General features: G+C 38.9%; 2 protein-coding genes across 3 annotated transcripts in view; one reads left to right on the plus strand and one right to left on the minus strand.

Moving 5' to 3' along the window:
* The first annotated feature begins 197 nt into the window (after nt 1–197).
* Nucleotides 198–7758, plus strand: birc7 (baculoviral IAP repeat containing 7). The gene is made up of 7 exons (XM_028452991.1): nt 198–1865; nt 2323–2422; nt 3063–3144; nt 3300–3345; nt 5324–5533; nt 7296–7361; nt 7458–7758. The coding sequence occupies exons 1-7, from the start codon at nt 1373–1375 to the stop codon at nt 7655–7657; spliced, it is 1197 nt and encodes a 398-aa protein (XP_028308792.1). The 5' UTR covers nt 198–1372; the 3' UTR covers nt 7658–7758.
* Nucleotides 7759–7811: 53 nt separating this feature from the next.
* Nucleotides 7812–25926, minus strand: part of nkain4 (sodium/potassium transporting ATPase interacting 4) — a 47145-nt gene continuing 29030 nt past the window's right edge. Inside the window, exons 5-7 of one of the 2 annotated variants that reach the window (XM_028453875.1) lie at nt 17710–17770; nt 11979–12063; nt 7812–9787 (exon numbers count right to left, since the gene is read on the minus strand). In XM_028453875.1, coding sequence (XP_028309676.1) covers nt 9778–9787; nt 11979–12063; nt 17710–17770 — 156 coding nt within the window. In that variant the 3' untranslated portion in view covers nt 7812–9777. The remainder of the gene's footprint in view (nt 9788–11978; nt 12064–17709; nt 17771–25926) is intronic. The other variant, XM_028453876.1, reaches the window with a different exon arrangement.

The following is a 25926-nucleotide window of genomic DNA, read 5'->3' on the forward strand; positions in this document are numbered from 1 at the left end:
TACCTTGTTGTATGAGACACATTTATCTGACAGACAGGGCAATAATTTTCTAAAATAATTTTATTGACAAACTTTCATCTCCGCAAACTATGAGTTCAGTGCTTCCGAAACTTTTCACAGTCCCGTACCCCTTCAGACATTTAACCTGAAGCCATGTACCCCCTACTCCTGCACACTTAGTAACGCAATGCTATATACAATGCAGCCCTAAAGTGAAAATGTACCTATCCTGTTGAGTAATAATATATAATAAAATAATATGTAAGTACAATTGGTGAAAAACAAACACACGTGACGTGCCCTTATTTTACAAATGTCCAAAAATGTAACTGTTCTGGAAGGATATGGAACATTTTTTGATTAATAATTTGAAAGTTACCGATAGTCTGATAGCAAAATAAATAAATATTTTGTTATATGAAAACAATAACATAAAACTGCAACAAACAATTAATCAGGGCGTCTGGCCATGTAATGAATTGTCTCACCACTAGAGGGTGGTCTTGCAGGGGCCAATGTGTTAATTGTGGCAATGCATGGAGGCCCCTGACTGCTGCTTGATTTATATTCTAGTTTCCAATGTTGTCACGCTGTTTTTTATTTATTTTTTTTCCACGTACACCCTGCTATGACTATTTGCGTACCCCACTTTGGGAACCAGGAACTAGAGGATTTAGAAATAATGCAGAATTGCAGATTTCACAACAAAAATGTGCTTAAATCCTGTTCAGACAGTTTTGCCCAGTTAATCCCAATTAGTGCCTGATTTTCACTCTTCTGTTACTTGTAAAGAGTCATATGTATTTCAGCTTATGTAAGTATCCACAATAGATTTTTCCAACCTACATAAAAGGTCTGAAATAGCTTACACTGCTGTATTATTTTGTGTTTAGTTAGGTAAGACTCTTTCAATGCTTTGCTATTACTTAAAACTGTTCTTTTTGTGCGACATTAGTTGTATGAATAGAACTCAATGAGTCTGATTGGAAAATATAATGTAATGTGCCCATTATATTTATCACAAGTAACATTTATAACTTAGGTTTGTCCATTTCACTGCATCTGCTCAGAGATCCTTTGAAGAATGTTTTCATATTATCAACTTGTCTGAATGATTGACATGTCAGTCTATCTCCCCAAAGGCAGAGCAACGTGGCCTGTTGGATATGTCATTCTTTTGAGGATCAATGAGCATGCATTCTGGCATGTGGGGGATTTTCTGGAAAGCAGCGTTCCTGTCGGCCGCTGAGCCGCTGCTCATATTATTTCAGCTGCTGTGCTGCACTCACCTTCAGTGTGCACTCCACTATGGACTGCAAAAAGGACGGCAGGCACAGGACTGAGAGAGAAAGGAAAACCTACAACATTCAAGATGACAAATGACAGGACAGCGATGCTGCCTGTCCTCGAGGAGCCACAGATGCGAATGGAAGTGGAGAGACTTCGATCTTTTTACAACTGGCCAGCAGACGCACCTGTCACATCTGGAGATCTGACAAAGGCAGGCTTCTTCTTCGTGGGCCCCGGGGACAAGGTTCAGTGTTTCTGCTGTGGAGGGATTTTAAGGTGCTGGGTACAGGGTGACCGGCCAGCTACAGAACATAGGAGGCATTTTCCAACCTGCGGTTTCATACTGGGGCAAGATGTGGGAAACGTTGAGCTCCAGGAGGGCTCCTCCGACTCTGTGGATGGCCAGTTGTTGAGCCAGCTTCAAAGGATGACCATGGAAGACCAGGGAACATCTGGCCAAGCCATATACCCAGAAATGGAAGGAGAGGATTCCCGTCTCACCACCTTCCACAACTGGCCTACAGAGGCCTCGATCCAGCCAGATGTTCTAGCCAGAGCAGGATTTTTCTACACAGGTGGGCTACAGAAGGCTTCTCTATGAAGCCAAACAACTACAAATGAATGCCTTTTTCATACTTTAATGGTCAGTGACAGTGAATTGTTGAACACTGACCCAGTCACTGCCTTTGACCCCACTGTGTGAGAGAGTTTGTGGTACAATTGTGCTGCTGAGTCATGATGTTGTGAACAGAACAACCTGGACAAAGCTGGAGCAGCTGAATTACAACCCTACAGCTTTACAGGGCATTAGCACAACATTATAAAACACATCGGAAAGAAATCAGAGTAATCATGAAGGAATAAATGGGGAAGGAATATACTCTGAGCTTTTATTTTCAGGTCGGCCCTCAGAGACACAATGCTCTTTTTTTTTCATTTAGTACATCATCAAAGTGCAAAGAGAATTTTAGTGTTCTGTCGTAAAGCTGCAAACACTCAGAGGATCTGCGTTCACAGCAGTTTGCGTTGCAGGTCATGGTGACAACGTCAAATGCTTCTTCTGTGATGGAGGACTAAGAAACTGGGAACCCGGTGACGACCCCTGGCAGGAACATGCCAAATGGTTTCCAAGGTAACGGCGTGCATTCACAAAGAGTTTTTACTTGAAGTTTTATACATAAGGTGACATTATGCTGTCATTAACATGACATGACAACATTAACATGTTGTTTGCTAAATTATGACACCTTTGGAGCTATGTTGGCATTTTTTGGGTTAGGTAGGGTTAGGGTAACAAAGGACACTTAATGACAGTCTTCATGACACCACATTCATGCTAATGACGTGTCATGTCATAACAATGACAACATAATGTCAGCCTCATTTATAAAACTTCAAGTAAATTATTAGCCATCACTTTAATAATAATGCTCTTCTATGCAGTGCAGTGTAGAATACAATAAAGATCATTACTGTTTAGTAAACGCTATAAACAAGTAAATAAAATGAAGAGAGATTTAACCAAATGGAGCAACTGAATAAGTTGGCTGATGATATAACCTATTAAAGCAAATGTTCAATGGAAAAATGCGTGTGAAATTCTCCACACACTTTTTTTGAGACTTGTCGCTGAAAGTCACTAAATATAGTTGATAATATAATAATTCTCACTTTCACGTCTGCTGCACAGACATATTTGTGTGTGAATTGCATAGTACATAGCATGAACAGTGAAGTATATAAATTGTCTTTTTTGTTGTTGTATGTTTCAGATGTGAGTTTTTAATCCAGTCAAGGGGCCAGGAGTACATTAGCAACATACAAGATGCCCATTTCCATCTGGGTCAGACTGTGGTGAGAATCTTATTCTTCGTAGCTGTAAGCTGATAATACCCAACGCCTTCAACAAATACTGAAAATATATTTTTTAACCATATTTCAATGAAGGAAATGCATACTTGTTCATGTTTTTGAAGTTGTTGATGTTTTTGAAACCCTTGTCTTAACAGGGAGGATCACAAACCCCCACAAGCAGAGATATTGCCTCCCGAGATGGTAAGTCATTTACATTTTCAGCTTTATATCCATCCGTTTGTCCATCCTTCTAGGAAGCCGTTTCTACCTTTGTGGGGGTCCGATGCAGATGCTGTTTGGGGTCCCCAGTTTTACAAACTACATGTGATTCCCAGTAGCTCGGCTATCCAGTAGTGCACCAGTGCTAACATCTTGTGTAATTTGTGGCACTGCATGGAGGCTCCTGACTGCTGCTCTATTTATATTCTAGTTTCCAATGTTGTCACGCTGTTTTTAATTCATATTCACCTACTCTCATGACAATTTGCATATCCCTGGGGGTACCTGTACCCAGTGACGTGCCGTGAGCACTAGGGTAGAGTAGGCAGGGCGTTGCAAATTGAGACCATCAATGTCGACGTCAATGACAATTTCATATGTTTCTGCTGGCAAGTGTTAACCTAACAAAATCAAGATTGTAAAACACCATTAAAGAATCTTAAACAATTATTCAATAGCAGCCTCCATACTCTCCCAACAAGATATATCTCATGACACGGTAGCACATCCGTTGTTTGTGTTGGAAACACAGAAACACGGAGAAAATAACAACAACAACAACTCAGAACAGCGTCAGTGAGGCTCATCCACAAAGCCAATCCTTCCTTTTGTACCATTCACTGTAGAAAATATGAACAATTTTCTGACCTTACCTTTGCTGAAGGTCTGGTAGCTCAGGTGTTGGCCACCCATCTTTTAAAAGCTGTCGTTTTTCCTCAAAAGAATGTTTCTTTATCGTCTCTAGCGCTGTCATCCTGCCTGTACTGTTATCCTGCTTCTAGCTAGAGAATGAACAGTGGCCGTGCTGTATTAATTCACTAATGCACTGTGAACGTACATGTAGCATTTAGCATAGCACGGTTACGTCCAAAGGCACCGTAGCGATCTTTCTTTTTACGTAAATTGTTTTCATATTGGGGAACTGACTGCGCATGCACAAACACATAAAAACTTCAATATGGGGCCAGAGGCAGAACATTAGTGTGCTTTTGGGAGTGGGTGTGGCCTCCCCCTGGCTCCTCCTCCTGCCTTACAGCGGAGTGAGACTGTGCAGCATCTCTGCCGTACAAGGAAATAGCGATGTTGAGTCATTCGGGCTATGAAAAGCACAAAATGCTGACACTTTCAACCTTATAGGTACTGTAGGCTATCGGAAATTGAAAAAGAAATTATAATTATATTATTATTAAAACAAATAATCAAAATATCAATTCACTCTTGGGTAGGCAAGGGGATGTATTGATCAACCACTGCATGTCACTGCCTGTACCTCACTTTGGGAACCTAGGCTATAGAGCAGCAATATGCAACTAGCAGGGGCCACAAAAGTGTGATTGTATTTGTTCCGAGGGCCACTTTATCAATATTCATGTCAGCATTTAGAATAATGACCTTTTTTTGTCTTTGTGGTTTTTTTGTTTTGTCAATTAATAGACATTTTGTGTTTTTTTGGAGCCATTATGTGTATTTTTCTGTCTTTTTCTTCCTTTTTTTGGCCTAATTTGTGCATTTTTGGAGCCACTTTCTATATTTTTATAGTTGTTTTCTATTTTTTCCTGTCGTTTTGTGCAATTTTGTTGACGGTTTGTGTGTCTTTGGAGCTACTCTGTAAAGTGTTTTGTAGTTATTTTGTTTGTTTGCGTGGTTGTTGTGTTTGTCTTGGTTCTCATTTTGTGTATTTCTTTTTTTTTTTTTTTAAGCAGTTTGTGCATTTTGATGTCTTTTTGTGTGTTTTGGGAGTTATTTTATGTAAAATGTTGGGCTTTATATTTCTTCCAACTTCTTGAAATACAATTATTGGGGATTTGTTTTGGGGGCCGCACAAATTTCCACCGAGGGCCACATGTGAGCAAATCAATATAGAATAGAACAGAATATACATTTATTAATCTAGACTGGAGGATGACACCTAGTAGATGATCAATACATTTTGGGTATCTTCTTCACTGTTCCCCTTCAGATGTGGTTGGAGGTCTGGCAGCTTCATCAGCCATGCTTTCTCCTGTGGTTCAGACTGTGATCCAGATGGGCTTCGAGCCCAGCTTAGTGGAGAGTCTGGTGCAGACCAAGTATCTTCTGAGTGGTTCTCACTACACATCTGTGTCTGACCTGGTGACTGATGTACTGCATGCAGAGGAGGAGGACAGACAGAGGGAGCCACTAACTACAGGTAACATCCACCAGTGATACACAGTGTTTCCTTAAGCCTCCATATCAAAATACAGTGAACTTATCTGTTACAATTTACATTAAAATATCACTTAGAAACACAGTCTTTATATGAGGCTAGTGCCTTGACACACTTTGATTGTTGCTCTCCCTGGTTTTCGAACATACAGTATATGTAAATAAGAGTTTAACCCCTGATTAAAGACGCTGCTTGGTCTTTGTGAAGTAGTTCAGACAAAGTAAAGTAAAGGATGTCCCAATACAACATTTTCACTTCCAAATACCAATATTTTTGCTTCGAGAATTGACCGATATAACAATACCGATTCGATACTACATCAGCATGAATTATACACACTTTTCTTACTTATTTTTTTTAGTGTAGCTTGTTAGAAAAGGCTGGATCGTGTGACATTACTTAAACAGAGGGCAATAGGCTAGTCAGCAACAGTATGCATGAGATTTTTTTTATTTTTATTTATTAACCAATGGGTTACATACATTTTTACTCCAAACTCCAAACATGAGAATATTCTACAATTGAATCAAATAAATAAAGTAATAATTGGAAGACCCTAAAGAATAACCTCAATAAATCCAATACCATCAAATAATTATATTTTTCTAAGTGCAAAATAAGCTTTAGTTGAACATAAATATAAGCATAATGTACAATTTAATAGAATAAATAATAATAAAAAAAAATAATAAAATGAAATTAAAACAATATCCCAATATCCGATATCAATATCGTATCGGGACACCCCTAGTGCTAAATGTGAGAAAGATGGGCAATGTTGTAGAAGTACATGAATCCCAAAGAGTGTGCCAGTTACCCCAGTGGTTACTGAAGGTACTGCAGGTGAGTGGTGAGGTTATTTGCAAATTCTTACAATACATCAGTGGTTCCCAACCTTTTTTGGGTCGTGAACCCATTTTGATATCATACATTTCTGGCTACCACAGAGACATCGTTCATTCATTTATTTTTTGATCCTGTTTGTGATATAGTGTTACGAGTAGCACTATAGTGATGAGATGTAGTGACTCAGATTTTTAACTAGATTTATATTTGAGGAAGTGAAAGTATAGATTTGAGATTGTGTGTGGTGTTTTAATTTGAAAAAGAAATGATTTATATATTATTACTAAAATGTAATTTTGATTTTTTATTAATTTTTAATTAACTATTTTGTTAAACATTGTTATACTGCTTTTTTTTCTTTTACTAGATCTATATTTGAGGAAGTGAAAATATAGAATACAGTTTTTTGAGATTGTGTGTAGTGTTTTAATTTGAGAAAAAAAATAAGAATATTTAAAATTATAAAAATATAATTTTAATCAGTATTTAAAAAAAAAAAAAAAAAAAGAATAAATAAATAAACTACTAGATATTTCTGGCTACCCCATTTGAATTCTGGGCAATCCCACATGGGGTCACTACCCCAAAGTTGAAAAACACTGCAATACAGGTTTATTGAATCCTAGCCTGTTTTGTTCATTTCAATCTTGTCGATTTGTGATTTTTGTTGCATTCTTGATTAGAGGAAAGACTGCAGTATAAAGTAGAGTATAAGATGCTGAACATTCACTAAAAAGCTCCATAAAATTCAACTAACAAATGTAGTCTAGACTTTAAACTTGCATAAAAAAGATACACAAATTCCATCTACTTAGTTTAGTTTGTAGCTTTTAAAATCAGTTCAACTAATGTTTGAAATTCTGTCAGACTGACATGTTTTTGTATTTTTCTCTAAAAGAGTCAGAAACAAGGCAGAGCACTAGTGGTGGAAATGTGAGGACACAGACTCCGTGCTCAGAGAGAGGTCAGTGGTCAACAACAACTGTAAAACTATTGGCACTGGATTAAACTGCTGCAGGTTTAGGATCAAGACACTGAAACTATGTGTGTTAAACTCCAGTGAAGGACTCCAACCCCGAAGATCTTCTGAGGCAGCTGCAAGAGGAGAGAACCTGTAAGGTGTGCATGGACAAGCTGGTCTCCATCGTCTTCATCCCCTGTGGTCATCTGGTGGTTTGTGGAGATTGTGCAGCCAACCTGCGTCACTGCCCCATCTGCAGAGCTGTGATCAGAGGCAGTGTCCGTGCGTTCATGTCATGAGGCTGCAGTGGAAAGCTTGGTATCAGATGATGAGCAACTTGGAGTTTTTCTTTTGTGCTAATGCTAATAAAGAACCATAATAAACATATAATCCTGTTAAAGTTGTGAACTGCAACTGTTTTGTTGTTTGTAAAAACAAAACCCCACGAGATCATTAGAAGAGCACATTATTTTAATGACAAACATATTTACATCCACAAAGCACAACACTAAACTATCTGGTTTGAGTTTCACATGTTGTAAAAATAAAAAAAAAACAATAATAATAAAAAAGTTTTTCACATACTTTACAAAGAAGATATGACATTGTTCTTCAGTGAAGACTAGCACATACACAACCATAACATGTCTGCTAATACAAACTGGAGAAAGGCTGTATTGCGATGAAAGGAAGACTAATTGTTATACCTTTAGTAGCATGTCACTACTTTAACACTGATTATGTTGCTATATGAGGTGCTTTGTGTTTCCATTAAACAACACAACACTTAGCTTTCCAGTAGTGTTTACATCACAGGCTTTAAATTAAGAAATAAAAATCACATTTAACTTATTGCTTCCCTCAGAGAAAGAATTAACCAGTCTGTACTCAAATTCAAAGTCACAGTCATAGTCACGCAATCTTCAGGTTCGTAACAACAATTTTCAGTTTATTGAGTGTTTTCATAATCAATAATGGAACGGACACAAACTCGATGTTTTTAAGTGTTAAAAATAAACCCCAAACTGAAAACAAACCTGAAATCTGATGAAAAAGATTAAAATTCAGTTCAGTCTTGCTACTGGTTGTACAATAAAATAAAAAATGACTTGAAACATGGTTTAATAGAATCAGATCATAGTGGTGAGGAATGTATTTTATGTATTGACAACCTACGAATTGTACGTGTCCACTTTCCAACACCAGGGGGCAGTATTGACTCACACCAACAGGGGAGGCCATTTTTGCCATTGACTTGACTGGAGCCCATTATCAGTTGTTGAAGGTGTGGTCAGATTCAAACTGGGACCAGCTGGTGTCCCATTGGTGAGCATAAATCTTGATTTAAATATTTATTGAAAGGTGAAGCGAAGGACCCTTAAAGTGAATTTTTAAAGAAGACACAAGAGTGAAGCCGTTCAGTAATATTCAATGTCTATCGTTATAGAAACCAGATTTTAATGTAACTATCAGTATGTCTCACACTTGCTTATCAAAACCATGCTATCAGAGCAATGGCTGTTGTTTAACCAACAGATTGAAAAGGTTCTGTGCCATGTGCAAAACAACTAAACAAAGAAAAAGAAAAAGTGGTTCAGTAATTGTTTGATTCCCCTTGTAGGAAATGGCAGTTTATAAAGAGTTAAAACTGGAGCCTAAACAAAGCTTTCTTTCACAGCCGATCGCCGTGGGTGAGAATAGCCAGAAGTCAAGACTCCGTAACGTAAGTGTTAAGACTTTGTGTCGGTGCTCATTTACCATCCTGACAGTTTACAATTCAAAATACAAAAACCTCCCACTTCCTGCTTTACTTATTTACATTTTTTATTTTTTGACGGATGCCCCTGTAGGTTTGGTTGTTTCTGTTCTTTCCACACTCACACCCTCTTCCTCTCGCCTCCCAATCCTCTTCCTGCTTAGACTCATGTGTATATGCACACAGATCCTGACCTAAAGTAAACAGGCAGTGTAACAATAGCCTCCACCGTAATTCAGCCAGTCGGGCCCAGATCAAAGGCAGACCAGCAGTGATTTGCTAAATCACCTGTGTCTCCATGAGACAAGGACCACAGACCAGGAAGAGCCTTACACAGTCAGTATTTTTAGCTCTACTTGTTTAACACATCTACAATCCTGGGAATTATTATAGTCCAAGCTGCAGAAACCAGGCAGAAGGCTCCACAGAAGAGATTGAATTCTCCCCTATAAAGACCACATCAGACATATTGTGTTACAATGTAATTTCCCTTTCACCTGAACTCCCCACAATGGACTCATACTGATGAATGTTTTCCTGTCCTCGACGACACGCCAGTAAATGACATTTTTACAGTATCGGAATCAAGAATAATGGGAACGTCTGTTGGTGGGCAGCAATTTTCCTCTCAGTGGGATTCTCCGTTTGCGTTGGATGCTCTACTTACGTAGACCTGGAGAGGATAGACAGTGGGAGAGCAGAGGGTCAGCACACACACGGACACACATATACCAGAGAGCATTTTTTTCTACGGTTTGACTCTCAGCAGATTGAGGGGGGGGGGGGAGGAAAAGGCCCCACACCATTAGAGACAGAGCTGATTAAACTGTCAAGAAGCTAATAAAATATTCATTTCATGGTAGCAGAAAATTATGGCATGACCTCCCAGACACAATGTTATAAAGCTCTCCAACTAAATGGATTAATCCAATTTGAAATATAATTTTAAATGTTTCGTGCTTAAGACATGGACACACATGTATATTATATACATGTGAGCAGAGGTGTAAAGTCTACTGATACTGATATATCCTACTCAAGTACAAGTACGTTAAGTCATAAAATTTAAAGAAATCTCAGGTGTAGCTACAGTTATGAACTCTAAAACAGTGCCATGCCAAATGTGGCATGTGGGTAACAACATAATGGAAACCACAACCTGAACCCAAGGCGTTGGTCAGAAATGGTACGACTAAGAACATATGGATTATGTTCAATGTGACCATGAAACGTAAACAAAAAATAATAAATGTAATAATTTATTCAGAAATGTAATGTATTACTTTACTTCTTTTTAAAACATACTTAAGTGCAAGTAAAATGACTGATTTAAGAAATATACTCAAGTCCCATAAAAGCAACTCAATGACAGTAACTTGAGAACTTGTAATCCATTACTTTTACCTCTGCATGTCAGACCAATGAAAGAGCATTCTGACAGGATGTAGCGTCTTATCCCCCAAACATAACTCAGACCTACCAAACCAGCAAGACCTTGGAGTCTTTCTGCTAGCCAGGCTGTTTAGCATACGAGCTAACTGAGTGAAACCTGATTCTGTAACACTTTTGTCATTTCAGAGCCTTTGCTTAGCTTTGATTAGGAATCGCTACAAGTTGATGGAGTTGGAAGGTCACCGTAAATCATCATTTTGACAGGCAACAGAAATGGCCACAACACCAGCCTACATGACTACCATCGTAGATATGTATGCAAACTAAAATACTTTTAGAAATAGTAAATACCACCACAACTAAATAAAAATATTGTCTAAAGCAGGGGTTCTCAACTAGTCTTACCCTGGGACCCACATTTTTTCCACGGCCATTAAATCGCGACCCATGTTTTTCAAAAATAGCTGTTGAAAAGACACTCTCTATTTTAAAACATAAATCTATATATTTTCCTGTGCAACATACACTTCACAGCATGCCTGTCAAAAGATAAAGTTTCTTTCAAAATAAAAGACAAGTCCAACATGAGCGACTTTAAGTATTTATTTATTTTTGACCAGCTGTTTGCGACCCGCTGAATACAGGTCCGCGACCCACTTTTGGGTCCCGACCCACCAGTTGAGAATCACTGTTCTAAAGACTAAAGCATGGACTAAATCAATGGTTCCCAACCTTTTTCTTGACGTGACCCCATTTTTCTATCACAAATTAGTTTTTTGATCATGTTTGTTATACTTTGTTGCAAATACAAAGTAACAATATGCACCAGCTCACACATTTTCATACTGCTTTTTATTTGAACTGGATTTATATCCAAGGAAGTGAAAGTATAGAAAACAGTTGTTAGAGAATGTATGTTGTGTTTTAATTTGAAAAACAATCATATTTGAGCTTTCAGCACTGTATATCTATTTCTGTGATATTATTGTGACTATTGTTTTGTATATCATTGTATAATTCTATTATTGTTTTTCTATTTTTATTCTTTTACTCTATTTATTATTTAAGGGCTTAACGTGGAACTTGAGGACGTTATTTCGTTATGTACATGTTTATGCACATAATGACAAAAGTCCTTGAAATTAGGTGTTGTTTTTTTAACTGTGCAAAATAATAAAAAACAAAAATATAGTAATAATGTAATTTTAATCAATAACTCTTTACATTTTATTATTATTAGACATTTCAGGCGACCCCACATGCAGTCACGACCCCAAGGTTGAAAACACTGGATTAAATTGAAGCGTAATGTTAAACATAACAGACTTGGTTTCAAACACAAAGCACCCAACCTGATCTTGCTTTTGGCCACAAATTATGACTTCAACAGCGTTGCATTCGTCACAAACTATGACGCTTGTGATGACAGCGCAAAGGCACGTACAGTGGAATGAGAGCACACTCATACTTACAGGTACATGGGCTTTAAGAGGAGATGTGATGGTTTCTCATTGACATGGTAGAGTGGAAAAGGGTCAAATCCACCAATAAAATCAACTGAAAACAAAGTAAATATAAATCATAGTGTGAATCAAACGAGAGACAATGACACAGTAAAGAAAATAAGGTGTGATGGATTGAAATGGAAATACAGGACACAATGAGAAAAGCTAGTTACAGATGATAAAATGCACAATTTTTTTGTAGTTTTAGTTTGAACTCAAATAGTCCACAAATGGGAGAATAAAGCCCTGTTGAACCTTTATTAAATGCATCTGCTTTATGCCAGAGGGAAATCTGGTTGAACAGGTGAAAAGCTGTCAAAATATCCTTTTTATCGCCCGAAAACGATAGTAACCTTCAGAAACCGAATGCAGTCCACCTTCTATTGAGTCCACCTTCTCTTACAAGTTTTAACCAACGTTTAGGTGAACATTTTTAAAGAAGTAATATGTTGTGCTAAAAATGATTTACAAGCTGGTACAAAAAAAAAAAAAACAAAAAAGGATATTTTACAGATACAGGGATTTGGGCAAAAATGCGTTTGGCTTTTGAGGACACAAGGAGGCAAAGAAAGTGAGGGAGAGGGAGAGGTTGAGCTCGTCACGCTTCTTGGTTTGGTTGACAGGAGGGACAAAAAGATAAGAGCTGAAAGAGGGCATTTGAAAAAGCTCCGCGTGACCAGAGGCTCCCACCACCATGACGGATAGAAAAGTAGAAAATGTGAATTGCACTTAAATGATTGGAAAACACACAGGAGCAATATTAGATCCCTTTTTTGGAAAGAATAACAGAAAAAAAAGGTTTTCTCTTTTTTTGGGAACCAATTTCAGTGAAGAAAATACACATAGATCCTAACCTGCCATGGAAAATACTGTAGGGCCAAATCAAGCTCTTCCTGATAAGAGGAGGCAGAGATGGTCTGCTGAGCACTGATAGGAATGCAGGATGAGCGCTGTTGTGCTGTGTTGTCCCTTTCCTCTGACCCTGCCCTGATTTCCTGTGGGAATCACTGTTTTCATCACTAACATACTTCATTTCTCAACCCCTCACCTGCTCCTTTCTGTAAGAATACATTTTCTCACAGTCAGCAGACGGGGATCCAGCTCTTAACTTAAATAAACGCTGGCAAGATCTGGTAATAATGACTGTAGTTAAATTATTAAAGGACTCTATTTGCACGCTACTGCTAACTGCTAGCTAACCCAGGGGTTTTCAATCTTTTTAGCCCGTGACCCCGACATAAAGGTCCCAGAGACCGGGCACCCCCACTGTACCTGAAGGTGGTTGAACACAGACATGAACATTGAAGAACAGTCATGTGGAGACAGGGTCATCTATAAGGGGGAATAAAGGGGAGAACTTTTTGGGGCCCATCCATAAAGTCAGCAAAATGATGGTCCATTGTTCTATGAATCTGTGATAACCACAGTTATTTATATATCTGAATAATATCCACTGTAATCCAGGAAGTTTTTATTATTTGCTCCATAGTATATAGTCATCTTCTCTCTCACACACACACACACACGCACGCGCATTAATCGCGCGCATGTACATACTCGTCACAGGTTGTTGAAATGCGTGTGTAGAGAAAAAACAAACGGACTCGTGGGAGCTATTTGAAACTTCCGCAAACTTTTCTGTTGTCATAACTCTGTCTCTGAACAGCTCTGTGTGCTTTCAGCATGTACATCCAAGGTGCGCATTTGGTTATGTAGCACGTGGTGAAAATATCAGCGTTTATAATGCCAAAATTTGCATTTTTCGCTGTTCGCTTTCAACATAGTTATTGGCTTTCAACATTGCCCGCCAATAACTTCCGGGTCCCATCATAACTTCTTTAGTTATTTTTTCTTATTTATGTCACTTGAGGGTCTCTGTGGTCTATCTGTCTAGTTAACTGTAGTCCTGTTCAATAGTCAATTCAGGGTCTAAGATAAAGGGTTGTCAATCAAATCCTATAAGTCCGAGTTCACCAATCGTGGTCTTAGTTTATGTCTTTACATAGTAAGAAAAATATGTTATGCCTCTGACTGTTACGCCAATGGATAAGTCACAATGTTTACAAAGAGAAAAAGGGTCAATAGGTGGTGTTGTTTTCCCTTATTTTTGAAGATTACTCTGCTACCTGAGCTCTACCTTCATCCATCCCTACAGCAGCTCAGTCTGCCGTGAAGGATTTTCTGCTGAAGTGACTCAGCACAGGAGGAGCGAGCAGCAATAATTAGCAGACAAGCTAAAGCTTATCCTGGTGCTAGGCGGCTAACTCCATGACCTACTTTGCAAAGAGGATTTTCCCCGCAACTCACTCTGCTTGCGCGTCTGCTCGCCACTGATAACTCAAAACTCACTGTGTAACAAAAACAAATACACACAAACACCCGACACTTAAGACAGTGACACACAGACATTTAGCATAAGTCAAAGCACAAAGCAGAATGGTGCAAGTATGTACGCACTCACGCACACAAAGAAAGAGACAGTATCAATAAAAAAGCCAAAGTCTCGACAGACCTCAAGCTAATGGTACATATGGTTTATTGTGTCCTTTGTGTGTGCTTTATGTGTGTATGTGCGTATGTGTGTGGTTTCAGTCTTTAAGCAAGCCTGAGCACTCAAATTTACCCGAGACCTCTCCCTGGGGTGAGAAAGTGTTCTCCGTGAGAAGAATTCCTGTCTTATCACTTTATTCACAAAAAGCTGGTTTTGTCTTTTGTTGTTTATTCCTGCCTATTGCCTCATCTCCCTTTTTCCTTTCCTTGATAATCACCTCACTCTACTCCAATGATGTACACCTCCCCTCTCATCTGTCTCTTTCTGCTTTCACCGTCTCAGTCTCTGATGAGGATTTGTTGTGCCTTTTCTTATTTGAGTGAAGAGCCATCAGCTGTGGACGTTATTGACCAGCAAGGCCCTTAATGAGGCTGAAACAACGAGTGACCAGAGGCTTCTAATGCGTTACAAGCACACCTCACTGAAGCTCAATGCCAATAAAAGAAGGAAAGGGAGACAGGAAGAGAGAACGAAGATTTGGACACGATTTGGACTCTGAGTCATGATGATTCAATCGTTTTTTTTAAAGACATGGGTAATTTAAGAGGAGATAACGGGGGAGAAGTATGTACAAAGTAGGGTTTTGTTGTAGGAGGGGAGATGCTGAGATTGCCATGGAGCTCTTTGTGGCAACATGCTTTCATGTTCACATCAAATGGAGGGGAAATGGGACAGATAAGTGCCAAACTAGTTCTTGAGTTAATGTGAGAGTCTGTGCACCTGCATGACCAAACACAAGCATGTGAGTGAGAGCTTGGGCATACATGAGTGTGCAGAGAAAGGACAACAACAAAGAAGCAGCACTTAAAAGCAATGTGGCAGCGTGTCGCTCTGGCACAGCGTAGGTAACAGAAGGCCATTAGATCTTTTAACCGATGAAATGAATTCCAACATCCTGTATCTTTAAGCTAAGTTGTGTTTTAGCAACCCCTTCAACCAAATGGTCGCTAGTTCAAATCCATCATGGGCCATCTGGGATGTTGAGCAAGTCTCTTAACCCTAACTGCCCCCCAGGCTCAACACCTTGGCTACCCACTGCTCCTCAGGGATTGGGTTAAAGGCAGAGAACACATTTTGTGTATGTACCTGTACATCCCCTGTTTATTTTTTCAATGTTCAAATTTTATTATGATTTTGTTTGCACGTCCAAAACAATTTGAAACAAGAGCACTCAGAGAGCGCAAACCTCCGACAAACGCCAAATATTCTCTTTGATAGATAGTCACAGTTATCTTTGATCAGTGATTCTGATCACGGTGCCATGACCATGACCTGTAATAAATGTCTATCCCCATGAATAATGATAGGTCCAAATGTATGGTCAAAAGATCGTGACCAAATGCACAAACCAAATCAGATCCAGATGAAACTGAGTGGATTAATTGAGGAACCAATTCGACATAACTGAGTCAAGTGTCATAAAGATTGGCCAATCAAGAGCCAAGATGTGAATTTTTGAAATTTTGCCTAAAGGCTGGGATACACTGTGCAATTTTTTCAATTCATGTTCTCACGCTGTACGGACCAACACTGACTGCTCAACCTGTACGTCCATACACGACACGTCGGGGTCTTTTTTGTGGAAATGCAACATACAAATTAGAAGAAGAAGAACTCTGAAGTGTCGCCATTAAAACAGAAGAAGTAAAGGAACCCAGAAGTGGAGAGACACTCGCAAATCTGAGCAAAAAGAGCTTTGAAAAAGAAAAGGTGGCGATGTGATGGACCAGGAACTGGCTGGACAGACGTGGGCAGTACGGTCTGTCAGTTTTACAGCGGTCCTACGGTGTTCACGCATGCGCAATGTGAGAGTTTAAGGTAAGCCGGTCCGTGGCACTGCTTCATCAGCGCGATACTTTCATGAGGAGCAACTGAATTTCAAACATGTTTGATTTTCTTAAAACCATATGATTGCCGATTCGGAGCTGGTCGTGAGGTTCCAATCCCAAAAATAGATGCACGAGTCAAAGATCAGCCCTAAATGGGCCAAAAAATTGCACAGTAGGAGATATGGATTTTTCAATTTTTGAAATTGATCCAGAATCAGTATGTTGAGCTGGACCTCTTCCAAATTTTAATGGAATCTTCCATGGCGTAAAGTCTATCTTTGGTTAAAATTTTGTCAAAATTTGTTCAGTACTTTCGACATAATCCTTGGCGAAGTTAATCATAAGTTACGACCACATGCACTCCAGGTGACCTTCGGATCACATGTTTCCTGACCTCTGATTGGCTAACCGACATGACGACCTCTGACCTGCTGCCAGTGAGGCCACAGCAACTGAGTCATTTAGTACAACTGCTTCTCTGGTTTCATCTCCTATGACTCATACCATGACTCCTCAATGTGTTTTTCCCACATCCTTTTCTACTTCAGTGCTCACACGATGGTGGATTGTTGCCCTCGTCTGACTCAGAGTGATGAAACAACGATATTAGTATCAAACTTGTTTCTGAACTTGCTTCTGGTTGAATCACGTGGGTGCATTAACAGTGAGGGATAAATAGGTGGAAAACAGATTCCAATTATCCTCTCCACTAGTTCTATCTTGTCCTCATATTGGATGCTAGATGGGTACACCCAGGACGGGACGCCACTATGTCCAGGTCAACAAAGAGCCAGACCGATGGAAAGATTCTATCCACCCATTTGTTTATTTGTTTGTTTATTTCATTTATTTTGAACATGTAAAGAATAAAGAATAAAAAACAGAACAAAGTAGCTAAAAAAAAGTAGTATGGACAAATGAATGGGATCATACAAACAAGCTCTCAAATACTTTCTATATAAATGTAATGTACATGTCTGAAAAGGAGTGGGAAGAAATATAAACTTACAATTCTCACCATTCACTAATTTGACTACAGTTGATTTACCAAACATTGGTACAGGTCAATTGTTGAGAAAACCACGCCCTTAGTAAGGTGTGTAAGGGGAACACATGGCTCCTTTGGTTCAGGAAGGAGAGGAAGTGAGACAACCCAGCTAGTGTGGGGGAGGTAGGAGGATGGAGAATGCAGGGTGGGATAAAAAAAGAGGAAAATTGGGAGAGTCTACATCTCTCAGGCGTTTTTTTGTCTCCTCTGGGTAAGTGGTGGGTTGTTTTGAGAATGAGAGTGTGAGCTTGTGTGAGGTAAGTTACTCACAGCTGTCCTCCTCCTCAGTGATAGCGCTGACAACATAACAGGCGTAAACAAAGCCCAGGAGCTGTGAACACACAAGCAAACAAGAGAGGTTAGACATCACAGCCAGGGACGACAATGTGCAGTTAGGCAGCTGCTTGTTAGCTGTAATTCACAAAATGAGGAGGAGATTGTGTCCATTGTCGGACTGACACTGTGCCAAGAAACAGAACCAGAGGAAATCAAAGTCAAGCAAGCCGTTATGGTACTTACAGCCATTTTCTACATCTATTTCAAACAGTTTTTAAATCATGTAATGGAAGATTTGAACCTTTATTTCTTGTCCATTTATAATTCAAACACAAAATCACCACATTTAGAGAACTTGCAACTTTAAAGGATCCTTTAAATGCCCATTGTAGAAACTATAAGCTGTGATGTTCCCATTTTCCCTCTGTGGCTTTTTAAGATGAAGTTTAAAGGTCCCATTTTTCACCCATCTCCATTTGTTCAAAGAACCCCAAAACCATAGTATTTGAGGTTTATTTCCCCAAACTCGCCTGTTTTCCAGAGTTGTAGCCTCTGAAAAGTCACTTTCTGAGCAACTCTACACAAACAGGCTAATTTGCAGCCTACTTATGCATATTCATGAGTGGGCGTGTCTATAGACGGAACACTGACTTCCTCCTCCCCGTACGGTGACGTAGGGCCAGAGGATGGCCCGCCCTCCTCCCACCCACTCTGTAGCTGAGCTCATGCTGCTTTATAAACACGAGACAGAGCGTGGGGGAAGGGCATTCGCCGGTACATACATAGACTGTAGAAAATACATACATAGCACTGCGCAAAAGACGCTGAAATGATCACCTTAGTGGGCGTGTCTGTTTACATGTGAATCACGGCAGAGAGCTTCCTGCATCCAATTCGTCATCAAAGTGGTAACGCGTCATCAAATTGGAGCGAGGTGTTTGGGCTGCAGTAAGAAAGGAGCAAATCACCCTCTAACTAACGATTGAGGGAATCAATGAAAAAAAACATTTTGGGCATGTGTATGAAGCCCAAATAGCACTTTTGTGATGTTTAAAGCACAGAAAAGTTGATTTAGCGTAACATTTGCCCTTTAAGGGTTGAAGTCTTGTAGTCCAAGTACTCCGAGTACCTTTAACTGGTGTTGAGCTCAAGACCACATTATCCGAGACCAAAACTTGCCCGAGACCAGAATGTACCGAGACCAAGACAAGGCCAAAACCTTTGGGAGTCGAGACTGAGTCAAGACTAAGAGAGTGACAACCCAAGACCGGGGCCACAAAAATCTATTTTAAAAACCATGACAAGGTTGAACGGTTGAAGAACATTCTCTCTTTAATTTTAGTTTTTTTTAAATACATTTGACAGGCAAAAAAAAGAAGGTAATGCATGAATCGAAGATATTTATCGTTCGAGAGTAAGCGACGAAGCACACTAGTGCAAAGATGTGGGTGCAAGTGTGGGGAAACAGAAATGGATGATGGCCTGTGGGCATGACAGATGGCTGTCATCCAATGCGGAATCCTTCCACCCATCCATCCATCATCAGGGACTCTACCAGGACAATTAAAACCGCGTTGGACACAATGCCCTCTGCGTAATCGCTGTATGTAACGATGACGATATTTATGCTCTATTTATTCAGCCTTCGCCTTAACGTGGTCTGTGTGATTATAAATGGCACAAACTAGCACAAAGACATCATGTTCTTTATTTTATTGCCATTTCTTTTTTTCCACATTTGTGTTGTGAGCTGGAATACAATCACTCAGAAGAATATGGTCCTGTCTCAGTGTGGGCTATAGTTATAAGACGTTTGACTCAAACTACTGCATCTCTCTAGTAACTCTCTAGATTTTTTTTTCAATCTAATTGCTTATCTCACCCCGGCCATTACGAAGGCGATGAAATGGAGGAGTATTAGCATATGTATAAGGCCAGTGTCAAACACAAGATGGTGTTAACAGCAGGGGTCACACCCTCTTTTCCAGTCCTATTGTGTCTCTCTGTGTTTTTTTTCTTTCTTTGAAAGCGTGTACTTCCATGTGGCTTCATCTCCATGCATGAGCGCACGTTTGTTTAATTTCATGAAAGAGCCGGATTTTTGATGCAGTCTGTGGACGACTCAAACAAACGCTGCCATAATCTAAACAGTCGAGACAACACTACTCAATAGTGTAAACACCATGTCCAGGTATTACTGCTCATTGTGTTTGTTAGTATATTTTTCCATTATTTTACAGTATATCCCATCTATTTCCTGCTTTGTTTTTTGTGCTTCACTTCCTTTTATCAGTGTGTTTCCTGCTCAATCTCAACTTCCTGCTCAAACTAATACAGAAGACATAAAATACATGGTTTTTTTTTTGTTTTTTTAAACACTCAAATTACAGTTGAGCCAAAGTCTGCAACAATCTGCACTAATCGTGGACAGCCAAATGACTACTGGGATAAAGTGACACAGCACACTAATTTAGTTTCAGTCGATCAAACACATCTCACTTTCTGAGAGGGTAGAATTTAGAAAAGTTCCAAAGATGGGACACAGGAATTATTTCTTATTGTATTTTATTGTTAGCGGCAGTTTGTAATTCCATATTCGTTTACTTCTTTTTCATTTTCTTCAAGCTTTCCTGGAAGTTTTCAAACTTCGTTACTAAGGCTGGGAAATGTATCTTTTATGGTCTTGCCATTATAAAAGGCTTTTATGGCCCCTTCTTGCTCTTCTTCTTGTATTGGTTTGGTTGCATTTGTGTTTCATCTGCAATAAAATAGCACTTACACGAAGCTAAAAATCATTCAAGGTTAGGTTCCTGCCAGAAAAAGGGCTACATCTATTAGCATAGGCTAATAACGGTCAAGTCTGCACTGCATCTGTTGGTCCACGAGTAAAGAAACTCCACCTTTACGACGTGCTACTCGATTAATGTCAAGACCTCACTCTTGATAGGTTGATGGAAATGTCATCATCATAAAGACAAAAATGATATTTAGACGGCTGATCATATTTCTCCCTGAAATTTCAAGTTAGCCCAGGGGTTGACAGAAAATATGCAGGAATGAATTCCAAAACCCAAATGCATCTGGTGTGAAAAATGAATGTAAAAACATGATCAGTCTTTCTGGATGCTGAGATATTTGAAGGGCAAAAGCAATATTTGAAACTCACGATGCTGCTGTTTGATAAGTTTGTTGATCAGCTGATTTGATTGCCTCTGATAAGACAAAATACACAGTCATTGTGACTTATTTTAACTAAAAAAGCTGCATTAGACAGGAGTTTCTGTATATGCAGGGTTAGTCTAAAGACGTCTATTCTAAAACCAAAATTAAGAATAGAGTTGTCAATTATGGCCAAATGAGTATGTGTTTGAAGGTTGGATGTACAAAGAGGTGTACATACTCTGTACTCTGTAGTGTTGTAAAGAGGTAAATTTCTATGGGACACGCGCATGATAAATTGATGAATAAAGTTTGCACCAATGCGGCGGTTTAGGTAGAATCTGATAAAAGACAAATTCGTACAAATTAAACTATTTATTTAGTATTTAACATTTCTTAGTGCAGGGGTGATTATCGTGTGTGTGGGGGAGATCTGTACTCTCCTGGGCCGTAGGCTGCTTCTCCTCTGTTGTTAACTCCCGTACACCTCAAGCTCGTTAAAGATGGTACCGTGTAGAAAGAACAGGTCGTTTTTGCTGTTGTAGAGCTGCGCTTTATTGACTGGCTGCACTATATATAACATAACTACCTGTCCCGGTTGCCGTGTCGGACTCTACTCATAGGCACGCACGCGCATCTCTCCTCCGTGGGCTCACTCTCACACACATGCACGCACATCAGCCGCGCGCATGTACCCACTCCGTCACTCACATCAGGTTGAAATGCATGTGTCTCATGCTCAATGCGTGAGACTTGAGAGCTTTGCTAGTATATCAGTGTGAGTACGGCGAGTGCGGCTCATGACTGCCGTTTTCATTCCGTCCGGTCTAACCCGCGTTGATTCCGCGTTGATTTCAAAATAAAATGAAAATAAACGTTTTGCAACGTAATCACCAAATTCCAACTCCAAAATAATGGATGCACAACCTCGGGCTATGCGCAAGCTGTTAAAAAAGTTTCAGGTCGATCAGACACTGCGACAGGGAGACATGCACTCGACACACACACACGCAAACCAGTTAACTTCAAAACAAGAGCCCTATTTACAAAAGAGTTGCAAACTAATGGCAGACAAGAAGAGATGCTTTTGTTTTGAAAAGATGATGTTTGATTTTTGGCTTGAAGCCGGTGTCATGTACTGAGTGCACATCGTACTGAGATTGATTACGTGCACATGCGCACTACCGTAAAATGAATTTCTGCTAAAAAAAAAATATCATTCATTTTTGTTTTCAAAGTGAACGGACATGTTTTATTTGTTTATTGGATTAAGTTAGGTTTAGGGTTAGGTTAGGGTTAGGGTTATAATCTCAATATGGAGGTAATCTCAGTATGTGACACCGTTCCCAGGGCAATTTTATGAACATTCCTCTCGTAATGCATGAGTATGACTCATCTATCTACCGTGCATAATTCCCAATATAATGAATAGCCGGGTATTTCTCTCGTACTCAATCTTTTTATACTATCTAATATGAACGCACTACATACTAATTTTGAAGGCAGAATTAGTATGAGTAGTACTTGATTTCAAACACAGCCTATGACTAATATTTACTTGATACATACAATCTCACCATAACAGCAAACTCCACTAACCAAACAAGAGAATGCTAATTCTCTTACATGCTTCATAAGGTTGTAAAAAAAAAAAAAAAGTTGGCAGTCTCATTCCAAAGTAACATACAGTCAGAAATCACGGAAAATATATTAAGTATATTTTTCCAACAAGATGGTACAAGTGATCTTCAGGTGAAACACGGTTTATTTATTCATTATATTTATCAATTTTAATCTCTTTGTGTAGTTTATTAATGTAAAATGTGTGACTTGTGTCTATTCTTCTACCAGCCTTCGCCAAATATTCAGGGTAATGAACCTAATGTAAGCTTAATATTAACAAGAGATCCTGTCTGACACAATGGTGGGAGACACACATTACTTAGCAATGGGCGTTCTTATACGTGTGTGTGTGTGTGTGTGTGTGTGTATTCAGCGATAGGTAAATAACATGATCTACAAGGTGATTAATTCACTATTGATTGTGGCTTTTTCAAGAGAAAACTCAATAAACTGAGCAATAATGACAAGAATTGTCAGGTTAAACTTAAGAAACGGAGGAAGGAGGACGTTGAGCACGCGACAGGAAAAAGGTGGTGCAGAGATGCAGCAGGTTAATTACAAAGGACGTTCTGCCAGACTGTGTGCGTGTGCGCGTGCGTGTGCGTGCATGTGTGTGTGTGTGTGTGTGTGCCAGGCAGCTGCATGTTTGATGACAAATCATGAAGAGCTGGGGACTACAGAGACCACATCCACCTGTTCTCTACCATCCCCCAGCAAGTGTGAGAGTACAATACTACACACACACACACACACACACACACGCACAAATGGGGGCTGATGAGTCTCTACAAGCTGATTTGCGTGTTTTGCATAAAGGTAAAACTGGAAACAGCATGCTAATGTCACCGAGCCAGGAAGAAAGAACAAGTAGTTAATTATTCACATTCAGACCCACTGGAAACATTTCCATGTGAGGGTGTTTAAAAAGGACATAAGACTCTTAAAAACTAGCCTAAGCTGCTTGTTTTTCTGCTTTCAACATGTTTTCTGTCAAAGCTTTTCAAAAGATAAGCAGCGCTTGAGAACTAATCTGAGCCTAATCCGTATTCATGCAAAGGATAATAAAGCTAAGGGCATAATAACGTCTCCTTGTTTGTATCTAAACAACTTCTAAATATAAAAAAAAACAAAACATGCTTAAATTTGAGAGAAAAAGTAAATAAAAACAACTTGTCTTAAATGATATAAAGTAGGGTGGGTGGGATTTATAAACTGTAAGGAACTGTATCGATTCCCAATTAGTCCCAAAATGGACTTTTCAGCCTAAAAAGCTGAACATAGGAATTTTTTTTTTATTTTTAAAACTGATCCAGATTTGGTATATTGATCTGGATAATTGCCAAAATTGTTTCTTATCCCATTTTGGATATTTCCTGAATCTTTTATCATATCCGTCCATTAGTTTTTGAGTTAAACTGTTCACAGACAAAAAAATAAAAGAATATGAATCCCAATGTTTTTACTTGGAAACCTGAGATGTTTAAATACAAATGCAAATATTCTGAGGATGTTAATGTCAGGTTCTGTTTGGTTTTAGTTGACTTTAGCCCTCGTGGTCCCCTTTTGGTTTATTCTTTTGTTCAATTCTAGTTCTTTTTTCATGTTTTGTCTCTTGTGTCTTTGTGCTAGCAGGGATTTTGAAGTACCCCTGTTTGCAGTCCACAGTTCGGGACAGAGCTCAACGCTGCTCAATGCCGGCATGCTATTGGCTTTCAGTCTACCAAATTACCATCTACCATTCCATCATATCATCATCATCATCAAATTTTACTTTGTGCAACATTTTTCCATGAGTATGAATGGATGCGGTGTAAGGCCGTATTTTGCCCACGGGCCTTGAGTCTGACATTTCTGGTATATTGGGTGAAAAGGATGGATTGCATGACAGTCAATCAGAGAGTAGTTCAATGTCTTAATGCACTTCAGTCAAACAGTCTGGACTGTGAATTGAGGTCAATGGTTCTATTACTTCTGTGGGCAGGGCTGCAGTGATGAATGATAGATACCATGTTCCATGTTAATGTCAATCCATCAACTGTATAATATGCCAACATGACTAACAGCTGTCCTGTGCTCCCTGCTTCCATCATCCTCTGGTATGTTTACACCTTAGTCCCTCTATCTGTGACATAGACGTGTAACAATCTGTATATGTGCATCACAATGCAGTGCTATACAGTAATATTTCTCCTAAAGTCAAAGATTTGAGAGCACGAAGAAATGAAAGAAAGTATTTAATCATAGATGCAAAAATATGCAGCACCTCACCTCAGGCATTTTTTACATTTACATTTTGATTTCTCATTTCTTCACCTCACAGCACCTTCAGTTTTGTACAGTGTAATTGAAATATCTTAATTAGGACGAGTCACCTGGTTTGTAGTACAATTTAAACAATGTAAATAATCTATCTTTTGAAATGTATTAATTGATTCATAATTTTTTCCACTAGTTGTCCAAATACTTTTGTGTGTTGGCACATTTAGAAGTCAGCATTCCACCACAGAGTTGTGATCAAACTGTTCCTATTATTAGCCTTATTAAATAATTAGGACTATTAAGGGTATATTTTTTAATTTTTTTTAACTATTATAGATTGTTAGAAGTGAGACCGAAGTGGCTAGGAATGTGGTAGGATGAAAACATGCCAAATAATGCCTCTCTATAACCATGCTTACTTGAGTAACTTTTTTTTTATTTTTATCAATTAATCATTCAAACATAATTTTATCCTCCACCCCTCCTACTTGGTCTCACCTGGTGACATCACTGGAGATGTCACACAGGGTAGAAATACAGGAAATGATAAGCTCCACCCTCCTTTGGTCAATGGAACACGTGGTGGGCAAGGTAAATAACAAAGAACACAGTGCCATGAGTGAATGAACTAATACTTTAATTCAGTTTATACGTGTCGGCACACTCACCTCAACTCTAGTGTGTGTCGGCAGCTACTGAGAATGTATCCATTTATTCTATTATTCCTCCTTAAATATAAGGAAAATTGATTTAATGAAAGATTCTGGTGTCCCCATGGATCTTGTGTGAAATCATTAGAAATCTAATGAACTAATATAATGCATTTATTAAGTTTTTTCCTTACATTTTAACTTATTTATGACATAAAGATAAAGTGACCAAAAAGGTAACTTATAGCTGACATGGATTTTTTTCATAATCAATTTTGAATTCTAAAACAAATAAAAACAGATACATTTTCACAAGTTCAAAGTTAAAACAAATGTATTCTAAAAGTATCTTTATAAGAAAAAGGTGATTATATTAACATTTTTTAACAAAAAAAAAATTAGATTTATAGTCTATTTTATTCATGCAAATTATTATGCAAAATGTCACTGAACTTATTGATCACAATCAGTTGGGAGGGTCCCCACCACCCAGTCCATGCAAAAAACTCATCTAAATAAG

The sequence above is a fragment of the Gouania willdenowi genome, chromosome 7, assembly GCF_900634775.1.
Source record: "Gouania willdenowi chromosome 7, fGouWil2.1, whole genome shotgun sequence".
NCBI classification, from domain to species: Eukaryota; Metazoa; Chordata; class Actinopteri; order Blenniiformes; family Gobiesocidae; genus Gouania; species Gouania willdenowi.

Excerpts from the sequence above, each read along its gene's own strand:
- birc7 (XM_028452991.1), top strand. The coding sequence starts at position 1,373 with ATGACAAATGACAGGACAGCGATGCTGCCTGTCCTCGAGGAGCCACAG. Across the intron at positions 3,346-5,323 it reads AGATATTGCCTCCCGAGATG|ATGTGGTTGGAGGTCTGGCA; the intron begins GTAAGTCATTTA and ends GTTCCCCTTCAG. Across the intron at positions 5,534-7,295 it reads GAGGGAGCCACTAACTACAG|AGTCAGAAACAAGGCAGAGC; the intron begins GTAACATCCACC and ends TTTCTCTAAAAG.